At 37.6% G+C, this 14,682-nt stretch overlaps 1 protein-coding gene across 2 annotated transcripts in view; it reads left to right on the top strand.

The window, feature by feature from the left end:
- RNF17 (ring finger protein 17) overlaps positions 1-14,682 on the top strand; it is a 140,249-nt gene that overhangs the window by 58,845 nt on the left and 66,722 nt on the right. For both annotated transcript variants that reach the window (XM_036252513.1, XM_036252512.1), the window contains exon 16: positions 5,936-6,089. In XM_036252513.1, coding sequence (XP_036108406.1) covers positions 5,936-6,089 — 154 coding nt within the window. The remainder of the gene's footprint in view (positions 1-5,935; positions 6,090-14,682) is intronic.

Below are 14,682 nucleotides of genomic sequence, written 5' to 3'. Positions count from 1 at the left end.
ATGATTGTATTGCAGTCGATTTCTCCTTTGAAGTTCTCCCGAAGATATTTAATATATTTTGGTGCTCCTATATTGGGCGCATAGATGTTTACCAAGCTTATATCTTCCTGTTGGATAGATCCTTTCAATATTATGTAGTGGCCTTCTTAGTCTCTAGTTATGGCCTTCATTTTGAAATCTTTTTTATCAGATATGAGTATTGCTACCCCAGCTTTTTTTTCTTTCCATTTGCTGGGAAGATTTTTTTTCATCCCTTCACTATCAGCCTATGTGAGTCTTTTGTTGTGAGGTGGATCTCTTGTAAACAACATATATATGAGTCATGCTTTCTTATTCAATCACCTACTCTGTGTCTTTTTATCGGAGCATTCAGTTTATTTATATATTTTTTTCATTTGGTAACAACTTTATTATTATTTTTTTTATTAATTAATTTTTGTTACAGATGTTTCTCCTTTTCCCCCCAGATTCCCCCCTCCCCCTCCCTCCCTCCCTGCCCTTCCCCCAGTTTGTTGTCCATGTCCACTGTTCATGTATACATGCATATAAGTTCTGTGGTTTATCTCTTCCCCACCCCACCCCCCTATTTAGGGGATTGTCAGTCTGTATCCCACTTCCGTGTCTCTGGGACTACCCCCTTCCTCAGACTGTTATGTTCATTATATTCCACAAATAAGTGAGATCATATGAAACTTGTCTTTCGCTGTTTGGCTTGTTTCACTTAGGATGATACTTTCCAGGTCCTTCCATGTAGTCTCAAAGGATAAGAGGTCTTTCTTACAGCTGCGTAGTAGTCCATTGCGTATATGTACCACTGCTTTTTTATCCATTCTTCTACTGATGGACACTTGGGCTGTTTCCAGATCTTAGCTATTGTAAATAGTGCTGCTACAAACATGGTGGTACATATATTCTTTCTGATTGGTGTTTTAGACTTCTTAGGGTATATTCCTAGAAGTGGGATCACTGGGTCAAATGGAAGTTCAATTTTTAATTTTTTGAGGTAACACCATATTGTTTTCCATGGTGACTGCACCAGTCTGCATTCCCACCAGCAGTGTACTAGAGTACACTTTTCTCCACACCAATCGCCAACACTTGTTGTTTGATGGTTAGTTGATGGCGGCCATTCTGACAGGTGTGAGGGGATACCTTGTTGTTTTAATTTGCATCTTACTGATGATTAGTGATGATGAGCATTTCTTCATATGTTTCTTAGACATTTGTATGTCCTGTTTGGAGAGGTGTCTATTTAGTTCCTCTGCCCATTTTTAAATTGGATTCTTTGTCTTCCTTTTGTGGAGTTGTATGAGCACTCTATATGTATTGGAAATTAACCCCTTATCTGATATATCATTGGCAATTATGCTCTCCCATACAGTGGGTAGCCTTTCCGTTTTGATGATTGTATCTTTCGCTGTGCAGAAGCTTTTGAGTTTGATGTAGTCCCATGTGTTCATTTTCTCCGTTGTTTCTATTGCCTTAGGTGATGTGTCAGTAAAAATTCTGCTGCGTATGATGTCTGAAATTTTGTTGCCTACAGTCTCTTCTAGGATTTTTATGGATTCATGAGTTACATTTAAGCCTTTTATACATTTTGAGTTTATTCTTGTGTAGGGTGTAAGTTGATGGTCTAGTTTCATTTTTCTCCAAGTAGCGTCCAATTTTCCCAGAACCATTTATTAAAGAGGCTGTCCTTACTGCACTGTAGTTCATTTACATTTAAGGTGATTATTAATATGTACTAAATTTATTGCCATTTTTGTTTAGTGTGGTTCTATTTTTTTTTCCTATTTCTTCTACCAATTACAGCAGTCCTTTTAACAATTCTTGCAGTACTGGTTTGGTTCTAATGTAATCCCTAGTCTTTTTTTTTTGTCTGGGAAGCTCTTTATTTGACCTTCTATTTTGAATGATAGCCTTGCTGGATAGAGTAGCTTGAATTCAGATCCTTGTTTTTCATGACCTTGATTACCTCATACCATTCCCTTCTGGCCTGTAGTGTTTCTGTTGAGAAGTCAGCTGAGAGCCTTATGGGGGTTCCTTTGTAGGTAACCTGTTGCTTATGTCTTGCTGCCCTTAGGATTCTCTCTTTGTTTTTAATTTTTGGCATTTCGATTACTATGTGTCTTGGTGTGGGCCTGTTTGGGTTCTTTTTACTTGGGGCTCTCTGCGCTTCTTGAACTTGAATGCCTTCTTCTTTCACCAAATTAGGGAAGTTTTCTGTCACTATTTCTTCAAATATATTCTCTAACTCTTGCCCATTTTCTTCCTCAGGGACTTCTATGATGCAAATATTATTACATTTCAAGTTGTCCCACAGTTCTCTTAAGCTTTCTTCCTGTTTTTTTAATTGTTTATTCCTTTTGGTTTTCTGATTGGTTGATTTTTTCTACCTGTCTTCTAATTCACTGATTTGGCCCTCAGCTTCCTCTACTCTGCTGTGTAGTCCTTCCAACGTGTTCTTTATTTCTGCTATGTTATTCTTCATTTCTTCTTGGTGGTTTTTCATTTCTAGTTGGTTGATTTTCAATGTTTCTATCTTTTGTTTGTTAGTTTGTTTTATCATCACCCAAGGACATTTTTCCATTTTTTGTTCAAATAGATTGGGAGGGAAAGATAGGAAGAGAGAGAGAAACATCAATGTGAAAGGGACACATCGAGTGGCTACCACCCACACGACCAACCAGGGCCAGCAACCAAAGTATGCACCCTTAGCTGTAACCAAACCCGGGTCTCTCTGGACTGCAGGCCGATGCTCTAACAACTGAGAAAAACTGGCCAGGGCCCAAATGTACTCCTTTTAATAAGGACACCAATCATATTGGATTAAGGCCTACCACATGGCCTTATTTTAACTTTGTCATCTCTTTAAAGACCCTGTCTTTAAATAAGGTTATATTTTGAGCTATGGGGTTTTGACTCCAGCATATCTTTTTTGGAGAGATACAATTCATCCCATAAAATTGAGCTTCTTGGATTTGTAGATTTATGTCTTTCTTTAAATTTGGGAAGTTTTGAGCATTATTTTTTCAAATCTGTCTGCTCCTTTCTCTTTCTCTTCTCTGTCTGAGAACTCCCATACTGTGTATATTGTGTGTTTAATAGTGTACCATGCCTTGGCTGGTGTTACTAAGTGGTTAGAGCATTGGCCCACATACCAAAGGGTCATGGCTTTGGTTCCCACTCAAGGGCATATACCTGGGTTACCAGTTCAATCCCCAACCCAAAGTCGAGGCACATGTAGGAGGCAACTCAATCTCTCTCTCCCCCTCTTTCTCCCTCCCTCCCTTCCTCCCCCTGTCTCTTCTCCTCTCTCCCCATTTCCTCCTCACCTCCCTCCCACTCTCTCTAAAAAAAAAAATCAGTGGAAAAAATATCCTTGGATGAGGATTAACAAAAAAATATATAGTGTACCATAAGTTCCTTAGACTCTTGTTCATTGCATTGCATTTTCTGTCTGCTTCTCCCTGAATGATTTCAATTGTCCTGTCTTCATTGAGTCTTTCTTATACTTGCTCAGATCTGTTCTTGAACTTTCTTTTTTTTTGCATTTTTTTTATCCTCACCTGAGGACACATTTTTTTTTTCTTATTTATCTTCAGAAAGAGTGGGAGGGAGAGGGAGAGAAACATCAATGTGAGAGAGAGACATCAACTGGTTGCCACCCACACAACCCCAACCAGGGCTGGGAACAAACTGCAAGCGAGGTACGTGCCCTTAGTTTGAACTGAACCCAGATCTCTCTGGTCCACAGGCCGATGCTCTAGCTGCTGAGCAAACTGGCCAGGGCTGTTCTTGAACTTTCTAGTATATATTTTTTTTATTTCAGCTGTTGTACCTTTTAACTGCATAATTTCTGTTTTATTCCTTTTTTCAAAATTCTTTTTTCTTTATTGATTTTAGAGAAAGAGGAAGGGAGAGAGAGATAGAAACATTGATGAGAGAGAATGTCATTTGGCTACCAGCTGCATGCCCCCTACTGGGGATTTGGCCCAGAACCTGGGCATGTGCCCTGACCTGATATGGAACTGGCAGCCTCTTGGTGCATGGGTCGACGCTCAACCACTGAGCTACACTGGCCGGGAATGAATGGCTTTTATAAATTGTTGAAGGCTATAGTTGTTGGGGTTCTTTTTGAGACCTTTTCAAACTATTTTTTGCAAAGATTATTCCTTGTGTGTGATCACTAAGATTTCTGTTCAACAAATGTTTTACGGAGATTTTTTTTTAATGCCAAGAACTTGATTGGTTGTTTCCTTGTTTGCTGTAAACCTTTGGCTGTTTTCCACAGCTCTGACAAAGTTTGTTCAGATGATTTCTAGATTTTTCAGTGTTTCTGTTGGAGAACCACACCTTGGAGCTTCCTAGTTTGGTGTTTTGCTGATTGTCATCCTCCATTGACTTTTTCTATGTTTGCATTGGATAACTTGTCAATGGAAAAATATGAATAATATATACCTAGAAATAAAAGATCAAAATTTTTAAAGTAATTTTTAAAGTAATTTAAATGAAATAAGAGAATCAGAAAATTTCCACTTGCGTTGTTATACTCACGAAAGAGAGAAACCTGGGTTTTTTTTGCCATTTGAGATGGATTTGTTTTTTAATCCTTATCTGAGGATATTTTTTCATTTATCTTCAGATAGAGCAGGATGGAGGGAGAGAGAAAGAGAGAAACATCGATGTGAGAGAGAGACATCAATTGTTTGCCACCCGCTCGACCCCAACTGGGGCTGGGGGTGAACTGCAATTGAGGTGCGTGCCCTTCACTGGAATCGAACCCGGGACTCTTTGGTCTGCACGCCAACAGTCTAACCGCTGAGCCAAATCGGCCAGGGCGAGATGGATTATTTTAACCTTAAGAGTTGGTATTTGGTAAAATACTTAAATGTTTATCTCTGACTTTGTTTTGTTTTAAGAACTATGTTTTAGGTACTATAGGAACTTTGCAGACTATCATTTAAGATAACCAAATAGTCCATTTAATAATAGAAAGCTCTATTTTATTCAATAATGTAGTTATTTCATACTGAAATTATTAATTTAAATATTTGATCAATTCACTTAAAAACCACTAGATGTATGGTTGATAGGAAACTGGACACGATGCCAAAATAAGACTAAATGAATTACTCTGTGGACACCAGGGGCAACATAACTGTATAATGGAGGAATCAGAGTCATTACCCCAATCTAAAAGTGAAGCTTAGCACATTCATAGTGATTCAGTAGCAATATGTCTTTTGATGTAGCAACAGTTTTAGTTATGATATATTTTAGCCAAAGAGGGTTGGCTTCAGTCCATCACACCTGTAGATACAACTTTCGGTGTTGAGAAAATTCATGGGAGAGACCCAGCTCAGTGAAGAAACAAGTTAAATAGCAGCATGAGGGCATAACCACATAAACCCAAAAGGCGTGGGATTCATCAGAAAAATTGCAGACTCTTCAATAAGACAGGGTCATTTTAAAAAAAGAAATACTACACTAGACTTACCAAGATAACCAGCTATAACATGTAGTCTTGGATTGGATACAGGTTTTGGCCAGTTGGAGAAATCTAAATATGGTCTAGAAGTACTAGTTGGAACACTCACTGAAATAGAAAAGGTGAGAATTAATTTAAAACTGCAGATTATACAATTGTATGTATGGTATGATCCTACTTTTTATAAAAACAAAAGTATGGAAAGTGTCAGAAGAAATCTAGAAGGATTGACATGTAAGATACCTGGAGGAATGTGATTTAAATTTTTTATGTCTATGCTAATTTTATGTGCTTCTTCTGAAATAAATTATTTCAAATTTATATTACATGATTTCTGTCTAATTCTAACATTTCATAATTTTATGAACCTTGTGTATAATACATGCAACATTAAAATTTTAAGTTTCTATGAAACTACATTGTTTTAATCCCTATATTTCTTAGATAGAGAGCCTGGATTTTTTATTTCTACTAAAGACAATTGAAGATTTCTATAAAAATGAAGATGGGGAAAATCTGGAAATCCTCTGTCCAGTTCAAGATCAAGCCTGTGTAGCCAAATTTGAAGATGGAGTTTGGTACCGAGCAAAAGTCATTGGTAGGCAGTTTTGCACACTATTTCTACAGGGAAATGTTATGTTTCAGAACATACCATTTGATTTGGTACAAATTGAATCTTGGGAGTGGTATATAATCTTACAATTTTTATTTGTCATCTGTCTTGAGAAAGCTAGTGATAATGTTGGGAAATGGATCTCTGGCTCCTTAGATTTCATTTGATTTGACCTTTTATTTCCCCTAATGTCTGCTTTATTTAAAAAGTTAAATAGTGCTAAACAACTTATACTTCACTCTCCTCCTGAGGGGAAAATACTTGTAATTCTTTCAGCCATTTCTTGTTATTATTTACCTGTGTTATTTCTTCTAAATAATGTGTAATACTTTGTTGATCCTTTCTTAGATGTTATTTATTTTGTTAGATAAGTTTTAGATCTCTCATAGATCTTTTGTCCCCTCCTTAACCCCTGTAGTTGTCTGACAGTTTTTAGTTAAATTAATATTCTATGTAAATATTTTCACTGATAAGCCATAGACTATACTTTGTTTAATTCTAGGTTAATAATTGCATCAAAATTTTACTTTTTCTTTAAATTTATGGCTACATTTTCCTAATACTTCAGAACAGTTTCCATATGGTTAGACTTTCAGATAAGGTTAGTTTTATTTATTTTTAGTGCTCACTCAAGGATATTTGTTCCATTGATTTTTAGAGAGAGTGGAAGGGGGGACAGGCGGGGGAAAGTGAGAGAGACACATCGATTGGTTGCCTTTCCTGAGTGCCCCAACTGGGGCCAGAGATCACACCTGGAACCCAGGTACGTGCCCTTGACCAGGAATCAAACCCTCAACCCTTCAGGTGCACGGGCTGATGCTGAAACCACTGAGGCACAGCAGCCAGGGCACTTTTTTTTTTGTTTTTATTTTTTTAAATTTTATTTTTGTACAGATGTTTCTCCTTTTTTACCCCATTGACACCCTCCTCCCTATCCCCCGGTCCCCGGCTATGTTGTCCATGTCTATTGGTCATGCGTACATGCATATAAGTTCTGTGGTTTATCTCTTCCCTCCCCCCACCGCCCCCTCTTCTGAGGGTTGTCAGTCTGTACCCGACTTCCATGTTTCTGGATCTACCCTATTCCCCAGACTGTTATGTTCATTATATTCCACAAATAAGTGATATCATGTGGTATTTGTCTTTTTCTGCTTGGCTTGTTTCACTTAGGATAATACTTTCCAAGTCCCTCCATGTCATCTCAAAGGAGAAGAGATTTTTCTTTCTTACAGCTGCATAGTACTCCATTGTGTATTTGTACCACTGCTTTTTTATCCACTCATCTATTGCTGGACACTTGGGCTGTTTCCAGATCTTAGCTATTGTAAATAGTGCTGCTATGAACATGGGGGTACATATATTCTTTCTGATTGGTGTTTCAGGCTTCTCAGGGTATATTCCTAGAAGTGGGATCACTGGGTCAAATGGAAGTTCAATTTTTAATTTTTCGAGGTAACACCATATTGTTTTTCATAGTGGCTGCACCAGTTTGCATTCCCACCAGCAGTGTACCAGAGTCCCCTTTTCTCCACACCCTCGCCAACACTTGTTTGATGGTTGGTTGATGGCAGCCATTCTGACAGGTGTGAGGTGATACCTCATTGTTGTTTTAATTTGCACCTCTCTGATGATTAGTCATGTTGAGCATTTCTTCATATGTCTCTTGGCCATTTGTATGTCCTGTTTGGAGAGGTGTTTATTCAGCTCCTCTGCTCATTTTTTAATTGGGTTCTTTGTCTTCCATTTGTTGAGTTGTATGAGCACTCTATATATTTTGGAAATTAACCTCTTATCTGATGTGTCATTGGCAATGATGTTCTCCCATACAGTGGGTAGCCTTTCCATTTTGATGGTTGTTTCTTTTGCTGTGCAGAAGCTTTTTAGATTGATGTAGTCCCATGTGTTCATTTTTTCCTTTGTATCTGTTGCCTTAGTTGATGTATCAGTGAAAATTCTGCTGCGTAAGATGTTCGAAATTTTGTTGCCTACATTTTCTTCTAGAATTTTTATGGATTCATGGGTCACATTTAAGTCTTTTATCCATTTTGAGTTTATTACTGTGTAGGGTGTAAGTTGATGGTCTAGTTTCATTTTTTTGCATGTAGCTGTCCAATTTTCCCAACACCATTTATTAAAGAGGCTGTCTTTACTCCACTGTATGCTCTTGCCCCCTTTGTCAAATATTAACTGAGCATAGTGTCCTGGGTCCATTTCTGGGTTCTCTATTCTGTTCCACTGGTCTATGTGCCTGTTCTTGTGCCAGTACCAGGCTGTTTTGATTACAGTAGCTTTGTAGTATAACCTGATATCTGGTATTGTGATTCCACCAACTTTGTTCTTCTTTTTCAAGATTGCTGTGGCTGTTCGAGGTCCAATATGAACTTTTGAAGTATTTGTTCTAGTTCTGTGAAATATGTCGTTGGTATTTTGATGGGGAGTGCATTGAATCTATAGATTGCTTTGGGTAATATGGCCATTTTAATGATGTTAATTCTTCCAATCCATGTGTCCTCTATTTCTTTTTTGAATGTCCTGTAGTTTTTCTGCAAATAGGCCCTCTCCTTCTTTGGTTAAGTTTATTCCTAGGTATCTTAATTTTTTTGCCGCCACGGTAAATAGGATTGTTTTTTCAGTTTCTCTTTTTGTGAGTTCATCATTGGTGAATAAGAATGCTGTCAATTTCATGATATTAATTTTGTATCCTGCTACTTTGCCAAATTCATTTATTAAGTGTAGTAGATTTTTGATGGAGTCTTAAGCGTTTTCTATGTATAATATCATGTCATCTGCAAATAATGATAGTTTCACTTCCTCCTTTCCAATTTGAACCCTGTTATTTTTTCTTCATGTCTGATTGCTGTGGCTAAGACTTCCAGTACTATGTTAAATAAGAGTGGCTAAAGTGGGCATCCTTGCCTTGTTCCCATTCTTAAGGGAAATTCTTTTAGTTTCTGCTCATTGAGTATGATGTTGGCTGTAGGTCTTTCATATATGGCCTTTATTATGTCGAGATATTATCCCTGTGTTCCCACATTGCTGAGTGTTTTTATCAGAAATGGATGCTGGATTTTGTCGAATGCTTTTTCAGCATCTATTGATGTGATCATATGATTTTTATCTTTCATTTTGTTTATGTGGTGTATCACATTTATTTTTTTTATTTTTTTTTTTATTTTTAATTTTTTATTTCTTTTGAAGACAAATATTAATTTATTTATTTCCCTCTACACATGTCCTATAAAAATATCTGAAATTGAAAATGTTTTTCCATTTAATTGTATTTTTTGGTCATCCCCCAATTTTTTTGTTTTGTTTTGTTTTGTTTTATTTTTTTATGAATTTTTATTTATTTTTTTGTTACAGATATTTTACCTTTTTACCCCATTGGCATCCCCACCCCACCCCCCCTCCACCCTGTCCCCGGCTTAGTTGTCCATGTCTATTGGTCATGCATACATGCATATAAGTTCTGTGGTTTATCTCTTCCCACCCCCCCACCCCCCATCCCCTCTTCTGAGGGATGTCAGTCTGTGCCCTACTTCCATGTGTCTGGGTCTACTGTATTCCTCAGACTGTTATGTTCATTATATTCCGTATATAAGTGAGATCATGTGGTATTTGTCTTTTTCTGCTTGGCTTCTTTCACTTAGGATAATACTTTCCAGGTCCCTGCATGTCGTCTCAAAGGATAAGAGATCTTTCTTTCTTACCGCTGCATAGTACTCCATTGTGTATATGTACCACAGCTTTTTTATCCATTTGTCTACTGGTGGACACTTGGGCTGTTTCCAGATCTTAGCTATTGTAAATAGTGCTGCTATGAACATGGGGGTACATATGTTCTTCCTGATTAGTGTTTCAGGCTTCTTAGGGTATATTCCTAGAAGTGGGATCACTGGGTCAAATGGAAGTTCAATTTTTAATTTTTTGAGGTAGCACCATATTGTTTTCCATAGCGGCTGCACCAGTCTGCATTCCCACCAGCAGTGTATTAGAGTCCCCTTTTCTCCACACCCTCGCCAACACTTGTTGTTTGATGATTTGTTGATGGCGGCCATTCTGACAGGTGTGTGGTGATACCTCATTGTTGTTTTAATTTGCATCTCTCTGATGATTAGTGATGTTGAGCATTTCTTCATATGTCTCTTGGCCATTTGTATGTCCTGTTTGGAGAGGTGTCTATTCAGCTCCTCTGCCCATTTTTTAATTGGGTTCTTTGTCTTCCTTTTGTGGAGTTGTATGAGCACTCTATATATATTGGAAATTAACCCCTTATCTGATACATCATTGGCAATGATGTTCTCCCATACAGTGGGTTGCCTTTCCATTTTGATGATTGTTTCTTTTGCTGTGCAGAAGCTTTTGAGTTTGATGTAGTCCCATGTGTTCATTTTCTCCTTTATTTCTATTGCCTTAGGTGATGTATCAGTGAAAATTCTGCTCCGTATGATGTCCGAAATTTTGTTGCCTACATTTTCTTCTAGAATTTTTATGGATTCATGGGTCACATTTAAGTCTTTTATCCATTTCGAGTTTATTTTTGTGTATGGTGTAAGTTGATGGTCTAGTTTCATTTTTTTGCATGTAGCTGTCCAATTTTCCCAACACCATTTATTAAAGAGGCTGTCTTGACTCCACTGTATGCTCTTGCCACCTTTGTCAAATATTAATTGAGCGTATTGCCTTGGGTCCATTTCTGGGTTTTCAGTTCTGTTCCACTGGTCTATATGCCTGTTCTTGTGCCAGTACCAGGCTGTTTTGGTTACAGTCGCTTTGTAGTATAACCTGATATCTGGTATTGTGATTCCACCAACTTTGTTCTTCTTTTTCAAGATTGCTGTGGCTATTCGGGGTCTTTTTTGGTTGCATATGAACTTTTGAAGTATTTGTTCTAGTTCTATGAAATATGTCGTTGGTATTTTGATGGGGATTGCATTGAATCTATAGATTGCTTTGGGTAGTATGGACATTTTAATGATGTTAATTCTTCCAATCCATGAACAGGGTATGTGCTTCCACTTTTTTATATCTTCCTCTATTTCTTTTTTCAATGACCTGTAGATTTCTGCAAATAGGTCCTTTACTTCTTTGGTTAAGTTGATTCCTAGGTATCGTAATTTTTTTGGCGCGATGGTAAATGGGATTGTTTTTTCAGTTTCTCTTTCTGTGAGTTCATCATTGATGTACAAGAATGCCATTGATTTCTTGACGTTAATTTTGTATCCTGCTACTTTGCCAAATTCATTTATTAAGTCTAATAGATTTTTGATGGAGTCTTTAGGATTTTCTATGTACAATATCATGTCATCTGCAAATAATGACAGTTTCACTTCCTCCTTTCCAATGTGGATCCCTTTTATTTTTTCTTCATGTCTGATTGCTGTGGCTAAGACTTCCAGTACAATGTTAAATAAGAGTGGCGAAAGTGCACATCCCTGTCTTGTTCCTGTTCTTAATGGAAATGTTTTTAGTTTCTGTCCATTGAGTATGATGTTGGCTGTAGGTCTTTCATATATGGCCTTTATTATGTCGAGATATGATCCCTCTATTCCTACATTGCTGAGCGTTTTTATCAGAAATGGATGCTGGATTTTGTCGAATGCTTTTTCAGCATCTATTGATATGATCATGTGGTTTTATTCTTCATTTTGTTTATGTGGTGTATCACGTTTATTGATTTGCGAATATTGTACCAGCCTTGCATCCCTGGAATGAATCCCACTTGGTCATGGTGAATAATTTTGTTGATGTATTTCTGGATCCGATTTGCTAATATTTTGTTCAGGATTTTGGCGTCTATGTTCATCAGGGATATTGGCCTGTAGTTTTCTTTCTTTGTAGTGTCTTTTTCTGGTTTTGGAATTAGAATTATGCTGGCCTCATAGAACGTGTTTGGGAGTCTTCCTTCCTCTTGAATTTTTTGAAATAGTTTGAGGAGAATGGGTGTTAGTTCTTTTTTGAATGTTCGGTAAAACTCCCCCGTGAAACCATCTGGGCCTGGGCTTTTGTTTGCTGGGAGAGTCTTGATTACCTCTTCAATTTCCTTAGTTGTTATTGGTCTGTTCATGTTTTCTATGTCTTCCGGGTCCAGTTTTGGGAGACTGTGTGTTTCTAGAAATTTGTCCATCTCGCTTAGATTGTCGAATTTGTTGCCATATAGTTGTTCGTAGTAGTTGTTAACGATCTTTTGTATTTCCGTGGTGTTGGTTGTTACTTCTCCTCTTTCATTTCTGATTTTGTGTATTTGGGTTCTCTCTCTTTGTTTCTTGGTGAGTCTAGCGAAGGGTCCATCAATCTTGTTTATCTTTTCGAAAAACCAGCTCTTTGTTTCATTGATCCTTTGAATTGTTTTTTTGGTCTCTATGTCATTTATTTCTGCTCTGATCTTTACTATTTCTTTCCTTCTATTTGCTCTGGGGTTTTCTTTTTGTTTGCTTTCTAATTCTTTAAGTTGTGAGGTTAGACAGTCAATTAGAAATTTTTCTTGTTTTTTGAGGTAGGCCTGTAGTGCTATGAACTTCCCTCTCAGAATTGCTTTCGCTGCATCCCATAGATTTTGTGTTGTTGTGTGTTCATTTTCATTGGTTTCCAGGAAGTTTTTCATTTCTTCCTTGATCTCCTCGGTGACCCATTCATTGTTTAATAACATGCTATTTAGCCTCCATGTGTTGAAATGTCTTTGCATGTTCTTGTTGCAATTGATTTCTAGTTTCATGCCATTGTGATCTGAGAAGATGCTTGATATGATTTCAATCTTCTTGAACTTGTAGAGATTTAGTTTGTGTCCTATCATGTGGTCTATCTTTGAGAATGTCCCATGTGCACTTGAGAAGAATGTGTATTCTGTAGTTTTGGGGTGTAATTCTCTGTAGATATCTATTAAATCCATTTGGTCTAGTGCTTCATTTAGAGTCTCTGTTTCCTTGCTAATTTTTTGCCTAGAGGATCTATCCAGTGCTGTCAACGGGGTGTTGAAGTCCCCTGCTATGATTGTATTGTTGTCGATTTCTCCTTGGAAGTCCTCCAGAAGATTTTTAATATATTTTGGTGCTCCTATATTGGGTGCATATATGTTTATCAAGGTTATATCTTCCTGTTGGATAGATCCTTTCAATATTATGTAGTGGCCGTCTTTGTCTCTAGTTATGGTCTTCATTTTGAAATCTATTTTATCAGATATGAGAATTGCTACCCCAGCTTTGTTTTGCTTTCCATTTGCTTGGAAAATTTTTTTCCATCCCTTCACTTTCAACCTATGTGAGTCTTTTGTTGAGAGGTGGGTCTCTTGTAAACAACATATAGATGAGTCATGCTTTCTTATCCAATCAGCTACTCTGTGTCTCTTTATGGGAGCATTCAATCCATTTACGTTTAAGGTGGTTATTGATATGTACTTATTTATTGCCATTTTTTTTTAGTGTGGTTCTATTTTTCTTCCCATTTCTACTGCTAATTACAGCAGTCCTTTTAACATTTCTTGCAGTGCTGCTTTGGTGCTAATGTATTCCCTTAGCCTTTTTTTGTCTGGGAAGCTCTTTATTTGATCTTCTATTTTGAATGATAGCCTTGCTGGGTAGAGTAGTCTTGGATTCAGATTCTTGTTTTTCATGACTTTGATTACTTCATGCCATTCTCCTCTGGCCTGTAGTGTTTCTTGTGAGAAGTCAGCTGAGAGCCTTATGGGGTTCCCTTTGTAGGTAACCTGTTGCTTCTCTCTTGCTGCTTTTAGGATTCTCTCTTTGTCTTTAATTTGTGGCATTTTAATTACTATGTGTCTTGGTGTGGGCCTGTTTGGGTTCTTCTTACTTGGGACTCTCTGTGCTTCTTGAACTTGAATGCCTTCTTCCTTCACCAACTTAGGGAAGTTTTCTCTCACTATTTTTTTGAATATATTCTCTATCCCTTGCTCATTTTCTTCTTCTTCGGGGACTCCTATGATGCGAATATTATTACGTTTCCAGTTGTCCCATAGTTCTCTTAAGCTGTCTTCCTGTTTTTTAATCGTTTTTTCCTTTTGTTTTTCTGATTGATTGATTTTTTCTACCCTGTCTTCTAATTCACTGATCCGGTCCTCAGCTTCCCCTACTCTGCTTTTTAAACCTTCCAATGTGTTTTTCATTTCGGATATGTCATTTTTTATCTCTTCTTGTTGGTTTTTAATTTCCATTTGGCTTATTTTCAGTGTCTCTATGTCCTTACTCATGCTGTTCAGCTTCCTCAAGATCATGGCTCTGAATTCTAGCTCTGTTAACATGCCTAATTGCTCCACATTGATCTCATCTTCGGTGGAGGTGTCTTGCTCTTTCATTTGGCTTCTGTTTCTGTGTTTCACCATTTTGGCTATCACTGCGGGCTTTGAAACCTGTCAAGTTCTCCCTGTGGGTGTTGGTGTTCTGCTGTTTGTGGCTCCCTCTCCTGTGTTTAGATGAGCGAGGGAGGACCCATGTTGAACACCACTGTCAAGTCTTATTTTCCTGGTTAAAGTTGCCAGCCCAGGAAAGGTACTGTTATCCTCTAGCTTTTTGCCTGGAGGCTAGCAGTCTAGGTTAATTGATGGGTTTTGGGTTGTCAGTTGATT

Source organism: Molossus molossus, unplaced genomic scaffold (genome assembly GCF_014108415.1).
Source record: "Molossus molossus isolate mMolMol1 unplaced genomic scaffold, mMolMol1.p scaffold_m16_p_10, whole genome shotgun sequence".
Lineage (NCBI taxonomy): Eukaryota > Metazoa > Chordata > Mammalia > Chiroptera > Molossidae > Molossus > Molossus molossus.
The sequence above is the reverse complement of the archived record's forward strand: the minus strand, read 5'-3'. Positions and strand labels throughout refer to the sequence as shown.